Here is an 18388-nt window from a genome sequence, read left to right on the forward strand (position 1 = left end):
GGGGGGGCCTGGCCCACACGCCCAGGAAGCCCCTAGAGGTGACTCTCCCTGGGACCACTGTACCAGGGAGGAAAGATACCGCCACCCGTCACCACCCCCCGCGAGAAGCTCTTTCGTGACTCCTCTGTGCGTGCCTTCCCACACCTCCTCCGTCCGGGACTGCGAGGAGTGGGCGGTCGACTCGAGTTCGCAGCCCAGGCCTCCCACACGCCCCTCCCCGCCGTCAGCACCCACCCGCGCGGCAGCGGCGGCTGGCGGGCGGCCGCCCTTTTAAATCCCCGGGCTCATTTGCATGGCCCCGCCCCCTGAGTGACACGGCTGGCGCGGGCGGGCCCGTCCCCCCTGCCCCTGGGTCGCTCTTTTTAAGCTCCCCTGAGCCGGTGCTGCGCTCCTCTAATTGGGACTCCGAGCCGGGGCTATTTCTGGCGCTGGCGCGGCTCCAAGAAGGCGTGAGTTCGCGGCCGCTCCGGTGGCTTCTTTTTTTTATATCTATAATTTAATTAAATTATTTATTTATTGAGGCCGCGCACGGGCCGTGCCCAGCTTCCTGCCCCTCGCCATCCTTCGGGGGAGGGGGAATATTTTTGTCCCCCCGCCTGGCTGTGACACATAAATACCCCGCGGGGGCCTGGGCGGCGAGCACGCGGCGGCGGCGGTCTCTGAGCGCCTCTGCTCTCTCTCCCGGTTTCAGATCCGCATTTGCTACCAGCGGCGGCCGCGGCGGAGCCAGGCCGGTCCTCAGCGCCCAGCACCGCCGCTCCCGGCAACCCGGAGCGCGCACCGCAGGCCGGCGGCCGAGCTCGCGGTGAGTCGTCCCCGGGGCCCGCGGCGGCGGCGGCGGAGGGGGGCGCCCGCGCCCCCGCCCGCACGCCGCCCCTCCTGTGAGCCGCCCGGGGCTGCAGCGCGCGCCGCCGGCTTTATTCCCAGGCCGGGGCGGTGCGAGCCGGCGGCGGGGGAGGGCCGCGCGGCGCGGGGGCGGGCGGCGGGGCCCGGCGGCGCGGGGAGGACGCCCGCACCCCTTCCCCCGCGCCGCGGGCGCCCTGCGGGGGGCGGGGACCCGGGAAAGGCGCGCGGTGGGGGAGGGGGCGCGCAGCTGCGGCGAGCGCGAGTTGTGCACCCGGCGGAGCCCGGAGGAGCCCGGCGCACCTCGCGCGGCGGCCGCTCCCGCCGGAGCCCGAGCCCGGGCCCGGGTGAGGGGCGAGGAGAGACACGGGCTGCGGCGCGGCAGGAGAGTGGGGGGTCGGGCGCCCCCCGCAGCCCAGGGAAGTTCTGGAAGTGAGGGGGATGGGGAGGAACCCCGAAATTCGGCCCTACGCCCTCTCGGCCTTTCTCTCGCGCCCCCTCCGCAGATGAGGCCGGAGCGCGGGCCTGGGTTTGGGGCTTCACCCCGACCCCACCTCTGGCCTGGCCTGCGCCTCTTCAGCCCCAGGGGCCGGGCCTGCCCTCCGCCCCCACAAACTGGTTTCGCTGCTTTGCTGGGCTCTGTTGGAACTAGTCCCTTTGACTCCCCGTTTCTATTTTTTTTTCTTCTGGGGCTTTATTTTGCGGGGAGGGGACGGAGGGAGGGGGCTTTCTTCCTCTCCCCCGCTCCCGCGCGCGCCAGGTTTCCTGCCCCAAGGCGGGCTTGGGTGCCCCCTCTGGCAGGAAGTGGGGCCGGGTGCACCCGCGTGGCGGTGCATGCGGTCGGGGTGCGCTGCTTTCCCGCGCCTGCAGGAGCGGCCTGCGCCCCTCCCCCCGCGCGCCCTGGCCCCTAGTCCCGCCGGCCGGCCTGCAACGGCCAGGCGCAGACACTTGCAGAGTCACCCTGGGGCCGGGTCTGGAGCCTGATGCCTCGGGGGCTTAGCCCTAGCCGCTAGGCGGGTAGGCAAAGTGGCGGGTTGAAAGGGTCTCCGGGAACCTACTTTTTCCTGCTCGCCAACTTGCTGTGTGACCTTCGGCAACTCATCAGGCTTCTCTGGGCCACCATTTTACGGGGGACGGGGAAGAAAATAAGGGAACCCCCAAGATAATTTCCTAGGGCCTTTGCTGCAGAGTCCTTAAATATTCGGGGAGCACACTTTGCGTGCACAGCGTATGGAGGAGATAGGCTTGAGGCCCAAGCGGGCTTATTACAAAGTGAGGGATTGGGGTTAGGCCCTAAATGTAGTTCCTACAGGACAGGCCTCTGATGTTCCGAAACAGGTGGAAGAGACGAGCGTTTCTTGGCCTCACTGGAAAGGGCCTTGGGCCTTCGTTTAGTTCGTGGGGGGTTGGCTGAGGGGGATTAAAGGGTCCCCAGCAGCAAGAGGTGGGGAGGCACCAGATGGTATGAGAGCTTCCAGGGAGACCCGCCAAGATCTCTAGGCAGGCCGGGCCAGGCTCTCTGGGATTCCGGACTGGCTTCGCCCAACTGGAACCCCCTCGATGAGGGGGCCTCGGGCAGACCTTATATGAGGTCAGCACTCGTTTAGTTGATTAATTTTGATGTTTAGTTTGAAGGGGGACCTGTGGTGTAATATAAGATTCTAATCATTGCCTGTAATTGCATAGCAGGCCAAGCCACTAATGATGGAGCAGGATAAATCACCAACCACCTTGTTTAAAAGGGTCTCCAAGTCTGAAACATTATAAGATAGAATAATTAGCAAAGTCCCGCTGTCTGGAGGGTCTCTTGATGCTTGAGAATGGAGGTCCTGGGCCCTCCAGAAATCACAAGTTCGGAAAAATGTTTTTTTCCTCTCATTGGGGTAAAAACTCTTTTTTTTTTTTTTCTTCTTTTAAATTAGACACGGGGGTCCCACCGTATTGTCCAGGCTGGTCTCGAACTCCTGACCTCAAGCAGTCCTCCTGCCTTGGCATCCCAAAGTGCTAGGATTACAGGCATGAGTCACCTCACCTGGCCCATAAATCATTTTCAAATGGTCTAGTTCTTATTTTGGTTAGAGTGAAGATTTCTTTCCATTATTTTAAGTTTTTCTAAACTGTTACCTAGTTTGATCCTTGAAGCAGTCAGGAGTAGTTCAGGCAGGCACCTTATAATTACCTTGATCTTACAGATTGAGAGGGTTTCAGAAGTGGAGCCGCTTGGGCCCACCCCTTACTGTGGGCAGGCAGGGATTGGTTACTGGAAAAATGTGGAGCCTAGGCCTCCGGCGTCTCATCTATCTGTAGCCTGTGGGTGATAAGGACTGGGATGAAGATGTGGAGAACTGTCGTTTCTAAGCCTGTAGTACAGGGTGTTCAAAATACTGGTTGCAGGCCATCCTTCCAGTGGGAAGTTTTAGGAAAACTAAAAATTGATAGGGTTAATTAAACCCCAACAGACCCTTAAGAAGAAGGAAGATGCTAGAAAATGACCAAGAAGCTTTTTAGGATGAGCCCTGCCAGGGGGCCAGCTAGGGTCTGTTAGTGCATTTCAGTTGGGAGAATTCCCTGCCCATCTGACAAAGTCCCATCTGACTCCAGTTGGGCAGAGAAGGGGTAAGGGGAAAGAGGAGGATGGCCTTTGGCTTTGGGCTCCCTTTCCTCCCTCACCTCACCCACTGTAGCTTCAACCATCTCCTCCCTCCCTCAATTATACCAATCTTTGAATCGTCCAGGGATTTACCCTGGGTGAGAACAGAGAAGAGAGCTGATGGGTGGGCACCCCCTAGCTATGTGATTGGCTCTTTTTGGTCCTGAGTCTTGGACCTTGCCAGATAGGCAATATTGTCAGTGAGGTGGGCAGGGGATCAATGTCCGTAGCTGCCGGATCGCAAGGTCTCATTCTTTCCATTTTTTTTCTAGTCCCCACTGAACTGCGTAGACTGGGTTTTCTCTTAAAGACAAAGGGCAGCAGTTGGCTACAGAAGGAGGGGATGCTGGCAATATGTCAGACCCCACCTCCCCACACCTTTGTCCCAGGGCGGCCTCACCCATGTAGCTAGGTCTGGGCTGGCTGTACCTCCTGGGACCCCCCCACCCTGCTCCATTGGGGCGGTGTTAAGGCAGGACAACAAAGAGCCCTTCTTAACAGGAGATAGATAAGGAGCTGATTAGGGCCAACGGCCCTTCCCCGCCCTTGGCAGCATCTGGGGGTGGGCAGACCCCTCCATCCTGGGCAGAGTAGGAGGCCTCAGGGCCCCTGGGAGCAGTTTTCTGCAGTGTGCCTCGAAGGTATGGGTGATGAGGAGGTAGAAAGTGGCTGAAGTGAGATGTTTGTCTAAAAGCACTTTTCTGTTTCCTAGCATCCCAGCCATCACTCTTCCACCTGTTCCTTAGAGAAGGGAAGATGAGCGAGTCGAGCTCGAAGTCCAGCCAGCCCTTGGCCTCCAAGCAGGAAAAGGACGGCACTGAGAAGCGGGGCCGGGGCAGGCCGCGCAAGCAGCCTCCGGTGAGTCCCGGGACAGCGCTGGTAGGGAGTCAGGTGGGTGTCCAAACCTTTGCTTCACTCGGTTTACCCTTTGGGGCTAGGGAGGTGCCTGGAGTTTCATTCAGCAGGCGAGAACATGCATGGAGGGTGCAGAATAATTCTGTGCAGTAAGCATGTGGGTGTGTCCTCCCACCTGTGTCTACTCCTGCCCCACTTGCAACTCTGCTCAGATCTCTAGAGACCACCAGGAGAGAACGGGGGGCCGAGGAATTCAAGATGAATTCTGAAGCCAGTGGCAGAAAGTCAAACCTAAAGCACCCCAGAGGTCATGTACCCGGTGCTTGCTTAAAACACTCACCTATTTCTTAATTTCCAGTCCACTGTGGACCGGTGATTTTAAAATGTAGTAAAGATGAATGAACATCCGGATGCAGTGGCTCACGCCTGTAATTCCAGCACTTTGGGAGGCAGAGGCGGACGGATTACTAGGTAGATTGAGACCATCCTGGCTAACACTGTGAAACCCCGTCTCTACTGAAAATACAAAAAATTAGCCAGGCGTGGTGGCGGGCGCCAGTAGTCCCAGCTACTCTGTAGGTTGTGGCGGGAGAATGGCCTTGAACCTGGGAGGTGGAGCTTGCAGTGAGCCGAAATCATGCCACTGCACTCCAGCCTGGGCGACAGAGCGAGACTCTTTCTCAAAAAAAATAAACAAATAAAAAAGATGAATGAACAAAAATAAAAACACACACAGAAGCTCAGGGTTTTTAATAATTAGTTTCAGTGCACGTAAAATGATTTTTGTCAATTTGCTGTAAAGTTTCTGAGTACTTATGGTTGATTCTTGTACTTCCTCATCCCAGGTGAGAAACAGGTACCTACGTGGACCTGCACCTGTTCATGCACAGGCCATGTTATGAGTAGTTCTGGAATGGGCATTGCCCCTGGCACTGTAGATGGAAATTGAAGCCCAAGAAGTCAAAAATGTTGGGGAGTTTGTGTCAGTGACCCTCAGAACCCTGGTGCTGCTCTCCCCACAAGGTCCTCATAGAAGGATGAGGCTGCCAGCCTGGCACTGTGGGGCACCCTAGGGAGCATGGCCACTTGGGCTGGGGGGGCCGTATTGGCCTCTTACAGAGGCAGCTGTCACCCAAGTGAGGGGTAGCTGTTGGTGAAGCCCAGTTACTTCCCTTCCTTGGGGAGGAGGTAAGAGGAGTTGAGGTTGACCTCTGCCCTTTAAACATGATGTAGGTTGTTCATCTGCAGGTTTTCCCTGTCCATAAGGTGGAGAGTGGTCTGTGCTGACCTGGGCCTAGGGAGACATGAACTGTGATGAGTCTGCTGTGTTGGAATTCGGCAGCCACCTTTAGAGCCTGGGGTGGGATCATTTGTCCTCTTAGCCTAGCTCCCTCAGCCTCCCCTCCTACCCCAGCTGTTAGCCATGGTCAGTGGGAGGTGTCAAGCGGGGTGCTGGATTACTGGATCCTGGTTATAGACAGGCCATGGGCAGCCCCCTAGGAAACAGTAGCTGGCGCGCCTTCACCATGTACCTTCTATGCATTATGCAGCAGCTTTTTATTCTATTTAGGGCTTATTAAAATTTCAGTGGGAATGATGGCAGGGATCTCTGGGGTCCGGCTGTAATTCCCCTTATCTGGGGGCAGCCTGGATGGGCTCCAGGTTTGTAAGTGCAGGCAGGGAGTGTGTGTCCAGCATAGGTCATCTGAGAGGGTGGGCAGTGATCACAGGACAGTGCCAAATAACCATACATTACCCATTTAATCTCCATGACAGCCCTGCGAGGGAAGTCTGTACCATTTATAGATGAGGAAACTGAGGCTCCAGCATTACATATCCTGCCCAAGATCAGTGTCAGAACTGACACTTGGGCAGAGCCACCTAACAGTATCTTTCTGTCCCCAGAATGCTTTTCCTAGGGGTCTTCTGGGCTCTTGTCATTTTGCGTCTTAGAAGTCTGCAGGGAGGCAAGGGGAGGGGTGGGAGGCACTTTGCAAAGATGCTCAAACTGGAGCTTTGGATCCTGACGGGATTCCTGGGTCAGAGGTGGTTCTTGGTTCTTGCTGACTTAACCTTGTTGAGGAGGCAGAGGGCTGTGTCTTCTAAGGGGATGGAAACACAGGTAGTGACTGTCCCTGACTATCCTCTCTGTCTTTACAGAAGGAGCCCAGCGAAGTGCCAACACCTAAGAGACCTCGGGGCCGACCAAAGGGAAGCAAAAACAAGGGTGCTGCCAAGACCCGGGTGAGACTTGAGATGGGACCAGCCCTGGGTGGATGACCAGCAGAGGATCCCCTTATTGGCTCCATGGCCACGGCTGTGGGGAGGTCTGGGAAGGGGCTCAGTCATCCCAGTTGTGCACCCCCTTCCCTGGTACAGGGGTGGCAATGAGTCTTTGCTAATTGGGGAGAGTGGGGCAGTGACTAAGGTCTCACTTCTGTGGGGTTGGTCCTGCTCAGGACAATGCGGAGATGAGGTCAGAAGTCCCACGGTTTTCCTGATCTAGAGAAAGGCGGAGTGGGAAGAGTGGAGGGTCCTTGCCAGCCCCTGGGCTGAGAATGTTACCTTCTCCTCTTGGGGTCCCCTGGAGCCTGAAGGGGTGGGGACAGGCAGCAAAGGCCAGATTCACAGTGGCATCAGCCTTTCAGAAAAGTTGTTTTGTTTTTTATTTTATTTTTTCTAAGACACGACTCATATCCTCTGAGTCATGGGTGGAGATGGGAGTAGGGGGCGTGTGTGTATGTTGAGGGGGCAAATGTGGCTGGCCAGTCATCGCCAGCTGGACTTGGGTGGGCCTGTTGGGTGAGAGTGTTGGGCCGCCCTGAACAGGCAGGTAGGTCTGCCCCTCCCTCACCATTGGGCATCAGGTGAGCACTGTTGAGCATTTTGGACTTAGGAGATATTTTCTCTAACCCTCTAGAAAACCACCACAACTCCAGGAAGGAAACCAAGGGGCAGACCCAAAAAACTGGTAGGTGAAGAAGCAGACTGCTGCTTGCCTCGTGGGCTCTTTGAGTGAGGGTATTAAGAGTACACAGTACCTAATGCTATGCATCCCCTATGGAAAGGCTGTCCCTGACCTGCTGGGACATCAGATTTTACAGAAGTCCAGAGCGGGGAGGGTGCCTGGCCTGGGCTGTGCCCATGAGAAGTGAGGGGTCCCAGGTACAAACCAGACCACATCCCCCTGCCCTGCCCTAGTTGTGTGGGGGGTCCCTCTCCTGCTCCTAGAATCCTCAGAACTTCTGGGGGAAATCTGGGAAGTCATCTAGCCTGCATCCCCCTCAGTTAGAGATGAGGAAAGGAAGCCACAGGGCAAGGTTTGTCCTTCCTATCATCCTCTGGAGAAGAGAAACAGTGAAGGAGCTGGGCCCTGGGAGGGGTCAGTGCTGGAGTTCTGATGTAACCCACCACACTGCACTGAAGGGCACCATCCACTTCTGGGCCCTCAAACAGCTGGTGGAAAGGCTCGGTGGGCTGAGTCAGTAGGCTGCCTCTAGGGGGCCACTGCAGTTAGGGTCACCCCAGCCTTCCAGCTCCTGGCCCTCTCTTACCCCCAGCCTGCCCCCTCAAATCCCTGAAGCTGTCATTCCTCGAGCTGAGCCACTGCTGGGGTGGAGGGGGGTAGGGGGTGCTGCTGGCCAGGCCCCAAGAGTGAGTAACAGGAAACAAGTTGTTTTGGAGTTTGTGCCTGGCACGGGGGCTGTAGCCCCGTGTGGTGTCCCGACATTCCCGCCCAGTGAGTGAGCCCCGGCGGCACACACTTCCCCTTCCTCCCCACCCCGGCCTGGGGTCAGCCCTCGGCCACTCCCGAGGGCCAGGGCACCACAGCATAGCATCTGCCCCTGTGGGCCAAGGACCTGGTTCCCCTGCACCCACCAGAGGGCTCATGTACCTTCCAGCCACCCCTTCCCATTTCCTCCCCCAGCCACCTCCTCCCCACCTCTTCTCCCCTAGGGAGCCAGTCACGTCCTGAAGCTCAGTGCTGCCCTGAGCTCTGTCCTGTGCTCCATGGGCTTAGGGGCCAAGGGGGCTTGGCTTCTGGCTCTGGGTGACAGCAGCATGTGTGTGGGGTTTTTTCCTCCTTTTAAATTCTTTTTATGAATGAAGCCGGGCCGTGGAGGTTGCTGAGTCACCCACACACTCAGCCCTGACTCATCCCTCTTCAGGAGAGCCAGGGAGTGCAGGGAGCGGGTGGGGGCCAGCCTCTGGGGGTGGAAGAGGGGGGCCAGGCCAGAGCTCACACCAACAACTGCCCACCTCGCAGGAGAAGGAGGAAGAGGAGGGCATCTCGCAGGAATCCTCGGAGGAGGAGCAGTGACCCATGCGTGCCGCCTGCCCCTCACTGGAGGAGCAGCTTCCTTCTGGGACTGGACAGCTTTGCTCCGCTCCCACCGCCCCCGCCCCTTTCCCAGGCCCACCATCACCACCGCCTCTGGCCGCCACCCCCATCTTCCACCTGTGCCCTCACCACCACACTACACAGCACACCAGCCGCTGCAGGGCTCCCATGGGCTGAGTGGGGAGCAGTTTTCCCCTGGCCTCAGTTCCCAGCTCCCCCCGCCCACCCACGCATACACACATGCCCTCCTGGACAAGGCTAACATCCCACTTAGCCGCACCCTGCACCTGCTGCGTCCCCACTCCCTTGGTGGTAGGGACATTGCTCTCTGGGCTTTTGGTTTGGGGGCGCTCTCTCTGCTCCTTCACTGTTCCCTCTGGCTTCCTGTAGTGGGACCTGGGAGGGTTCCCCTGGCCTTAAAAGGGGCCCAAGCCCCATCTCATCCTGGCCCGCCCTACTCCACTGCCCTGGCAGCAGCAGGTGTGGCCAGTGGAGGGGGTGCTGGCCCCAGCATTCCCCCAGCCAAACTGTCTTTGTCACCACATGGGGCTCACACTTTTCATCCTTCCCCACCTTCCCTAGTCCCTGCACTAGGTTGGGCAGCCCCCTTTGGCTCCAGGAAGGCAGGAGGGGTGTGTCCTTACTCCCGCTTCACTGTGGCCACAGCCCCCTTGCCCTCCGCCTGGGATCTGAGTACATGTGGTGGTGATGGAGATGCAGTCGCTTATTGTTCAGGTGAGGCCCACGAGCCCTGTGGCCGTCACCTGAGGTGGGCTGGGGCTGCTCCCCTCACCCTACTTTGCTTCCGCCACTCAGCCATTTCCCCCTCCTCAGATGGGGCACCAATAACAAGGAGCTCACCCTGCCCTCTCCCAACCCCCCTCCTGCTCCTCCCTGCCCCCCAAGGTTCTGGTTCCATTTTTCCTCTGTTCACAAACTACCTCTGGACAGTTGTGTTGTTTTTTGTTCAATGTTCCATTCTTCGACATCCGTCATTGCTGCTGCTACCAGCGCCAAATGTTCATCCTCATTGCCTCCTGTTCTGCCCACGATCCCTCCCCCAAGATACTCTTTGTGGGGAAGAGGGGCTGGGGCATGGCAGGCTGGGTGACCGACTACCCCAGTCCCAGGGAAGGTGGGGCCCTGCCCCTAGGATGCTGCAGCAGAGTGAGCAAGGGGGCCCAAATCGACCATAAAGGGTGTAGGGGCCGCCTCCTCCCCCTGTTCTGTTGGGGAGGGGTAGCCGTGATTTGTCCCAGCCTGGGGCTCCCCCTCTGGTTTCCTATTTGCAGTTACTTGAATAAAAAAAAAATATCCTTTTCTGGACTGGAGTCTACTGTGGTGTGTGCCCCTAAAGCCTGGGGCAGGTAGGGTAGGTGACACTTGTGTTCTGGCCCTGTCCTTCAGGCTGTGGGAAGGGAGGGGAAACAGCACTGGAATCACCTCAGAGGAAGGTCATTTTAAGCCTCTTGATGAAATCAACAAAACCCCTAGCCACAAAACGTTTTATTTACAAAATATATACTGAATACTATACATCTGGCCCCATCACCATGGAAACAACTCCAAAGCCCTCCTGGGTATTTATGCCCAAGCCAAGCCCAGGAGGGCTAGAGAAAGCAAAGGTGTCTCCCAGCCACCCCCATCCCAGAAGGAAAACCTCCCATGAGTGCCTGTGGGTGGGCAGTGAGCTCGATACCCACAAAGGGCAGAAGGCCTGGGGGCAGTGAGGTGATGGTGAGGGCGTGGGAAGCAGATGCTGAGGGTGGGTGGAGGGAGAAATGGGAGACCCAGCACCCAGCAGGGGGAGCCAGGGGAAGCAGGCTGATGGCAGGGCCCCAGGCAGTCCAGGACGGCAGGCTCTGAAGGGTGGGGCAAGGGGGTCAGGTCACGTCTTGACATCCAGCAGCGGCATCCGCTTGTGCTGGTAGCCACTCTGCCAGCCATGTACCACCTGTCGGGCAAGGGACCACACCACAAGGCTGGGCTGTGTTCCCTGGGAGTCTGCAGCACTCAGTTACAGCCCAAGTAAGCAGAACCAGGCTCTGGTTTCAGTGTGGACGAGTATGGCTGGGAACAGGGCTAACCCCCACCTTGCCTCATTCTCCCCCTGGTGCCCAAGTGCTCACCTTGGGGTCTCCCATGTCAGAGAGCAGCTCCTGCTCAGCCTCATGCAGTTCCTCGGCTGGGTCATAGCTGTACATGGGGAGCAGGTGATGGCGCAGCCGGTCCACCCTGGGGAGCAGGGGAGGGGACTCAGCCTAGGAGGCCCCCCAGCCCTCATCAAACACCTGGCTGCCCCATCTCGCCTCCCTCTCCCAGGCAGGGGCACTTCCAGTGGGTGCCTTTTGGGACACACTATAGTTCCAAGAATACAACCCTGATTCTACAAAGGGGCTTTCCCCAGTGAGTAACCTCAGGCTGGGGCAAGGAAAACAAAATTCAGGCTTGTATCAGGATGGCTGAGGGACATCTTACAGAAAACTCAGAGCCTATGAGCAGGAATTTCAGAATGGGTGTGGGGATAGGGCAGGTGGGGAGACAGGGACACTCACCGCTTTTTCTTCTGTACATACATCACCTGCAACAGAGACACAGCACTATGGGGGCTGCTGAGCCCGGGAAGGCCCACAAGCAGAGAGAGGCCCACCTCCACACCCTTCACTCCCTCAACAGGACAGTGGGGACTCTGTGCAGACTGGACCAGGCCCACCCAGCCCCTGCCTTAGCAAAGCTGTGGGTGTCTGTGTGTGTATATGAGGGCTCCTTACCACAGCCACCACCACCCCGACCAGGGTGATGAGGAAGAAGGGCCCCAACACATAGCCCACCATGGAGTCGCTGTTGGCCTGGGGGGCATTGGGCACAGTGGTGTTACTCATGACATCAGCAGCCGGAGGGCTGGGTGGTTGGTCAGCATGGGCAGTGGCACTTCGGGAGGGCGCCTCCACTGGGCTCCCTGGGGAGGAGGAAGGGAGGTTATCAGTTGCACCCAGGTGACATCCAGACTCTGGATCCCTTCCCCAGAGCTGGAGATCTATGAAAACTGGTCCCAGGTCAAATCCTGGGAGGAGGGATCCTCCAGGTAGATGTACCGGGTATAACCCTCCAGTGAGTCTTGGCAAATCCTGGCAGGAAAGGGGATCAAGGGAAGGCCTGGATCCAGGGCTGAGTCCTGCCCAACTCCTATCCCTATATCAGGGCGGGGCCCAGCTAGAGACATTTACAAGTCTCAACTGGGGAAAGAAGTGCAGGTTTCCAGTGCCTGCCCCAGCCCTTTTGGGGCATTGGGCTGCCAGTACCTGTCCAGTGGAGCAAAATGGATAAATGAGGTCTAAAGGAGGGACCTGCACTGCAGCCAGGGGTGAGGTGGGAGCATCTGAAGGAGTTCCGCTTCCATCCTGGTCCAATCCCACTTCAAGCGATGGGCTCCATGCCTGAGTTATATGCCCTTGTCCCTGGTGTCACCTCAGACATACAGCCCGAACACCCTCTGCCCCATCGGTTTCGTGTGCCAGGGTGGACACGAGTGGGTAAAGCTGGATTGTATCTTCAAGATGATGTCACCTTCCTCTTGTCTCCACCCAGGGCTCCGCCCAGGTCCCTCCCCTCCTGGCCTGGGCTGACAGGCAGAGGTGGAGAGGGTCAGTCCCCATCGACAGAAGCAAAGAGATCGTCCTGGGGCGGTTTGCACGCTGATGGCCCAAGGTCCGCGACCCAGGTTCGCTTGAGTCTCTATCAGAGGGCAAGGTATGAACGACCTACCCCCGTGTCCGTAGGGCACGGGGCATCGAGCTTGCCCTTACCCAGTCGTATGCTCATCGTCCCAGGCCAAGGGGGCATGCCAGGGTGGGGAGGGCGTCAGGCCGCTGCTAGGATGCGGGCCAGCAACAGCGGACAGGAGGTGGTTCCCACGGCGCTGGGAGGCTCAGGCCGGAGGTGGGGGGTGTTGGGGGACGCGGATGAGCCGCCCCGCGCCCGAACATCCTGGAAGCCTGGCACCCCGAGGCGTGGACCCGTGCCGGCGCTCTGCAGCCCAGCCGGCCTGGCCATGCCTTACCTCCCGCCGCTGCAGCCCCGACAGGAACGCCCTCGGTTGGCTCCCCGGCCCCGGAAAAGCCGTCAGGCGCGTGATCAAAGGACCCGGGGAAATGGGCCGGGCCTTAGCGCCCGGGCGCAGCCAATCCGGTAGCGGAAAGCGGGTGGCCTGGAGATTTCTGGAGCCGCCAATCCGGAGGCGGGGGTGGGCGGTGCGAAGGCGGGGACAGCGGGGCTTGCAGGGTCCGCCCCGCGGCGGCAGGGGGCAGCCGAGGGCTACGCAGCGGGGGAGGAGCGGGCGGCTCGGGGCAGGATTGGGCAGGGCGGGGCGCGCGCAGTTTTCCGGAGGCCCCTGGCCCTCCCGCGTCAGGAGCTCTGATTCCGGGAGATCCCCGGCGACCACCTCACTCACCCGTCTCGTTGCAGCCAGAGTAGGGTCGCGCCGCGCTCTAACGTTGAACTCAGGCCCTTCGCGGCAGGACCCTGTTCCGGGCCCACTCGGCCTCCTTCTGTGTTTGTTCCCTGGCCTTCGGGCTGTGCTCGACTGGTAGAGTGCGGCAGGACTGGGCTACCGGGGGCCCTAGCACGCCCACCCTCTCTGCGCCTTTTTTTTTTTTTTTTTTTTTTTTTTTTTGAGATGGAGTCTGGCTCTGTCGCCCAGGCTGGAGTGCAGTGGCGCGATCTTGGTTCACTGCACCCTCCGTTTCCTGGGCTCAAGCGATTTTCCTGCCTCAGCTCTCCAGTAGCTGGGATTATAGGCGCGCACCACCACGCCCGGCTAATTTTTTTGTATTTTTAGTCGAGACAGAGTTTCACCGTGTTGGCCAGGCTGGTCTCGAACTTGTGACCTCAAGTGATCTGCCTGCCTCAACCTCCCAAAGTGCTGGGATTTCAGACGTGAGCAACCGTGCCCGGCCTATTGTGAGGATTAAATGATGACATGAGCAGGGAGCTTACCACATAATATCCCCTGAAATGTTAAGTTCCTCCTGTTCACCTGTTGTCGGTTTTAGGGAACACACGAAGCGGTGGGGTGAGGTTCCCCTGGGTCAAAGGCAACTTGCTAAGTTGGTAAACTTGGATCAAAGCTTTTGTGGTCTTATCATTAAAATGGCACACATTTACTGGGAAAATCTGACTAAGGCCAGTGGAATTTACCAGTGTCAATATTCTGGTTGCGATTATTACAGTTTTGTAAAACGTTATCATTCTGGGATTTTTTTTTTTTTTTTTTTTTTTTTTGAGACAGAGTCTCGCTCTGTCACCCAGGCTGGAGTGGGAGTAGCTGGAACTAGGGGCGCCCACCACCAGGCCCGGCTAATTTTTTTGCATTTTTAGTAGAGACAGGTTTCACTGTGTTAGCCAGGATGGTCTCGATGTCCTGACCTCGTGATCTGCCCACCTCGGCCTGCCAAAGTCCTGGGATTACAGGCATTGGGGGAATTTAAGCAAAGTGTACACAATCTTTCTGTATTATTATTATTATTATTATTATTATTTGGAGATGGAGTCTTGCTCTGTCAAGCAGGCTGGAGTGCAGTGGCACGATCCTGGCTCACTGCAATCTCCGCCTCCCAGGTTCAAGTGATACTCCTGCCTCAGCCTCCCGAGTAGATGGGACTACAGGTGCCTGCCACCATGCCCGGCTAATTTTTGTATTTTCAGTAGAGACGGGGTTTCACCATGTTGGCCAGGCTAGTTTAGAACACCTGACCTCAGGTGATTCGCCCACCTCAGCCTCCCAAAGTGCTGCAATTACAGGCGTGAGCCACCGCACCCGGCCTCTCTGTATGATTTTTTTTTCTTTTTTTTCTTTTTTTGTTTTTTTGAGACGGAGTCTCACGCTGTCACAGGCTGGAGTGCAGCGGCGCGATCTCAGTTCACTGCAAGCTCCACCTCCCACATTCACGCCATTCTGCCTCAGCCTCCTGAGTAGCTGGGACTACAGGCACCGGCCACCACGCCCAGCTAATTTTTTGTATTTTTAGTAGAGACGGGGTTTCACGGTGTTAGCCAGGATGGTCTCAATCTCCTGACCTCCTGATCCGCCCGCCTCGGCCCCTCAAAGTGCTGGGATTACAGGCATGATCCACCGCACCCAGCCCTCTCTGTATGATTTCTTACAACTATATATGAATCTACAGTTACATCAAACATGTATGTGTGTGTATACATATGCATATATATATATACACACACACACACACACATACATATATATAGTTTTGTAGCAGACCCTCCTCTACCCCCCCAAAATCACACGCGATTGGGAAAACTGACTGGCAGATTATGGAAACCACCCCAGAACCTGGCAGCTGAACCAGGCTAAAGCCCTCCTGGATCACCAGGTGGTAATGGGCAAAAGGCATGATCTAGGTCACCTGTTCTTGCCAGAGGAACCCTTAGGGGCAGATGTGAGGTTCTGGGAGCCCAGGCCCTATTAGCTAGAGGCAGCCAATGGTGCCAACATGGGTGAATTGCTTCGTCTGGTCCAGCTACAGGTTTCCTCAGGCCCTTCCAGGGAAGGCTGGATGAGGGCAGGTCTGGTGCAGAGGTCAGAGGGCAGATGGGAACTTTGATCCCTTGTCTCCAGACACCACCATCTGACTGTCGTGGGGAATCAAGGATGGAGGGAAAGGACTGAAAGAAGTATGTGAGTCTGGAAGCTCCAGTTGGATCTCCTACTGCTCTCAAGCTTTTGAGTCTGGAGAGTAGGGAGACCCCTCACCCTAGGCTTCTGTCAGACAGAGCTGGGCCTGCCACGCCTTGCAAGCAAGCTGAGGGTAAGTGATGGGGTTTGAGAACTTAGGCCCTTATGACTGCCCACACATTCAACTTTTGTCCAGTTCCTCAGGCCTTCTAACCACAAATCTTGAGGGCCCTCTATGAGCAGGCCCAGTGGTCACATTGCTTAGAGGGGTATGTGGAGAAAGCCACTCTCAGGGCCAGAGACCCAGTAAAGATTTTACTTTCTTTTCCTTTTTTTTGCCCCCCCTCTCCTGAGATGGAGTTTCGCTCTGTCATCCAGGCTGGAGTGCAGTGGCACGATCTCAGCTCACTGCAACCTCCACCTCCCTGGTTCAAGCGATTCTCCTGCCTCAGCCTCCTGAGTAGCTGGGACTATAGGTGTGCACCACCATGCCTGGCTAATTTTTGTATTTTTAGTAGAGATGGGGTTTCAACATGTTGGCCAGGCTGATCTCTGACTCCTGACCTCAGATGATTCACCTGCCTCAGCCTCCCAAAGTGCTGGGATTATAGGCGTGAGCCACCACGCCTGGCCAGGTTTTACTTTCTTTACTCCTAAGAGAGAACACCCTTGTGAGCTAGGCAGGGCAGGTGGAGCAACCGCGATTTGCAGATGAGTCAGTTGATGCCTAAGCAGTGTGATGACTTCTCAGGGCCCTTGGCCTGATCATTAACGGCAGAGTGGGATGACATGACAGGTGGGCCTCTCTTCTTGGACAACTCTCTGCTGACAGCTGCCCCAGAGCTACATTTGAGGCCTGGTGTCTTCCTGTGTTCAAGCTTCATATCTGATGAGAGTACCTCCAAGTATAGCCAGGAAAACTGCCGCTCTGCCTTCCCTCTTCGTGCAGCTGCCATTTCAGGAAGCGGGAGGCTGGGGGGGCTGAGACGACATTGTGCTCTGCTGCTCGAGTTTTGACTGCCTCCTTATCCATGCTGCTGTGGTTAGTGCCTGGACTTGTCTGCCCACTTCAGCTAATGCCTCACTCATCCTGGTGTCCTCCAGCTCCGGATGCACTGAACAAACCAAAAAAGCAAGACCTGAAAGGATTGAACTATTTTCGGTTAACTTCTAGAATGAAGCTCAAGAAGATTTATAGGAAGGCAAAAATACCCAGTTTTTATAATATCTGACATCCGTTAAAAAATGGACCCTGGTGGCCGGGTGTGGTGGCTCATGCCTCTAATCCTAGCACTTTGGGAGGCCGAGGTGGTGGATCACCTGATGTCAGGAGTTCGAGACCAGCCTGGCCAAAGAGGTGAAACCCCGTCTCTACTAAAAATACGAAAATTAGCCGGGCATGGTGGCGGAAGCCTGTAATTCCAGCTACTCAGGAGACTGAGGCAGGAGAATCACTTGAACCCAGGAGGCACAGGTTGCAGTGAACCAAGATCACGCCATTGTACTCCAGCCTGGGTGACAAGAGTGAAACTCTGTCTCAAAAATTAAAAAAAAAAAAAGGACCCTGGCTGGGTGCAGTGGCTCACACTTGTAATCCCAGCACTTAAGACAAGGAATGTATGAAAAATATCCCAGTGATCTTCTAGAGATGAAAACTACAATATCAGATTTTTTAAAAAACCATACTTGACAGGATTAATCACACTGGACAGGATTAATGGCAGGTTAGATATTACAGAAGAAAAGACAAGTGAACTTGAGGGCATAGCAATAGAAACTACCCAAAATGAAACCCAAAGATTAAAAAATTAAAAAAAAAAAAAAACAAAGAAAAATTTAAAAAGGATCAGTGAGTTGTGGGATAACCGTAAATGGCCTAATATATGGATAATTAGAGGTCCAAAAGGAGAAGAAAAAAAGGACAGAAAAATATTTGAAGAAATCATGACCAAAAGCTTTCCAAACTTGAGCCAGGCGTGGTGGCTCACTCCTGTAATCCCAGCACTTTGGGAGGCCGAGGCAGGTGTATCACCTGAGGTCAGGAGTTCAAGACCAGCCTGACCAACATGAAGAAATCTCATCTCTACTGAAAAATACAAAAATTTGCCAGGCGTGGTGGTGCATGCCTGTAATCCCAGCTACTTGGGAGGCTGAGGCAGGAGGATCGCTTGAACCTGGGAGGCAGAGGTTGCTGTGAGCTGAGATTATGCCATTGCACTCCAGCCTGGGCAACAAGAGCAAAACTCTGTCTCAAAAAACAAAACAACAACAACACAAAACTTTTCAAACTTAAAGATGACTATAAACCTACAGACCCAGGAAGCACGATAAACCCAAACACAAGCAACATGAAGAAACTATGCCAAAGCACATCGTAATCAAATTGCTCAAAGCCAGTGGTAAAGATGTTACACACAGAGGAACAAAGTTAAGAATGACATAAGATTTCACTGGAAACAATCCAGGTGAGAAGATGGTGGAGCAACATCTTTTAACTACTTAAAGAAAAAACTCTCAGTCTAGAATATTGGGGAAAAAATCTGTCAAAAACAAGAAATAAAGATGTTTTCAGGCTGGGCGTGGTGACTCACGCCTGTAATTCCAGCACTTTGGGAGGCTGAGGCGGGTGGATCACTTGAGCCCAGGAGTTTGAGACCAGCCTGGGCAGCATGGTGAAAGCCTGTCTCTACTAAAAATACAAACATTAGCCAGTCTCATAACCCAGTCTCAAAATAAATAAATAGATAAAAATTGAACCATAAAATTTAAAAATTTTTGAAAACCATGTTTTCAGATATACAAAACTGAAAGGAATCATCACCAGTAGACCTGCACTACAAGAACTGTTAAAGGAAATTCTTCAGGCAAAAAGGTAATTGTACCAAATAAAAATATGATCCAACAAGAGAAAGAAATAAAGAGCATCCAAATCGGTAAAGAGGAAGTCATACTGTCACTGTTTGCCGATGATACGATCTTTGACAAAGCAAACAAGAACATAAAGTTGGGA

The 18388-nt window shown here is 55.5% G+C and overlaps 3 protein-coding genes across 15 annotated transcripts in view; 1 reads left to right on the forward strand and 2 right to left on the reverse strand.

The window, feature by feature from the left end:
• The first annotated feature begins 320 nt into the window (after nucleotides 1-320).
• On the forward strand, nucleotides 321-10016 carry HMGA1 (high mobility group AT-hook 1). Of its 8 annotated transcripts, none has more exons than XM_007972893.3 (6): nucleotides 321-449; nucleotides 692-805; nucleotides 4206-4384; nucleotides 6509-6592; nucleotides 7269-7319; nucleotides 8616-10016. In XM_007972893.3, exons 3-6 carry the CDS (start codon nucleotides 4250-4252, stop codon nucleotides 8667-8669), a joined length of 324 nt encoding a protein of 107 aa, XP_007971084.1. In that variant the 5' UTR covers nucleotides 321-449; nucleotides 692-805; nucleotides 4206-4249; the 3' UTR covers nucleotides 8670-10016. The 8 variants fall into 8 exon arrangements, with proteins under 8 accessions (XP_007971084.1, XP_007971088.1, XP_007971089.1 ...); XM_007972897.3 differs by having other exon boundaries at nucleotides 4206-4351; XM_007972898.3 differs by lacking the exon at nucleotides 692-805 and having other exon boundaries at nucleotides 336-449; nucleotides 4206-4351.
• A 165-nt stretch (nucleotides 10017-10181) lies between these two features.
• On the reverse strand, nucleotides 10182-13320 carry SMIM29 (small integral membrane protein 29). Of its 6 annotated transcripts, none has more exons than XM_073005924.1 (5): nucleotides 13141-13320; nucleotides 11462-11649; nucleotides 11246-11271; nucleotides 10820-10925; nucleotides 10182-10644 (listed from the first exon to the last, which is right to left on the reverse strand). In XM_073005924.1, the coding sequence occupies exons 2-5, from the start codon at nucleotides 11570-11572 to the stop codon at nucleotides 10579-10581; spliced, it is 309 nt and encodes a 102-aa protein (XP_072862025.1). In that variant the 5' UTR covers nucleotides 11573-11649; nucleotides 13141-13320; the 3' UTR covers nucleotides 10182-10578. The 6 variants fall into 6 exon arrangements, with proteins under 6 accessions (XP_072862025.1, XP_037861916.1, XP_037861919.1 ...); XM_038005988.2 differs by lacking the exon at nucleotides 13141-13320 and adding an exon at nucleotides 12497-13090 and having other exon boundaries at nucleotides 11522-11649; XM_038005991.2 differs by lacking the exon at nucleotides 13141-13320 and adding an exon at nucleotides 12751-13087 and having other exon boundaries at nucleotides 11522-11649.
• An 871-nt stretch (nucleotides 13321-14191) lies between these two features.
• The window catches only part of NUDT3 (nudix hydrolase 3), a 150488-nt gene continuing 146291 nt past the window's right edge, over nucleotides 14192-18388 (reverse strand). The window contains exon 6 of the mRNA XM_038005986.2: nucleotides 14192-16493. The gene's annotated coding sequence lies outside the window, so the exon portion shown is untranslated. The remainder of the gene's footprint in view (nucleotides 16494-18388) is intronic.

The sequence above is a fragment of the Chlorocebus sabaeus genome, chromosome 17 (assembly GCF_047675955.1).
Source record: "Chlorocebus sabaeus isolate Y175 chromosome 17, mChlSab1.0.hap1, whole genome shotgun sequence".
NCBI classification, from domain to species: domain Eukaryota; kingdom Metazoa; phylum Chordata; class Mammalia; order Primates; family Cercopithecidae; genus Chlorocebus; species Chlorocebus sabaeus.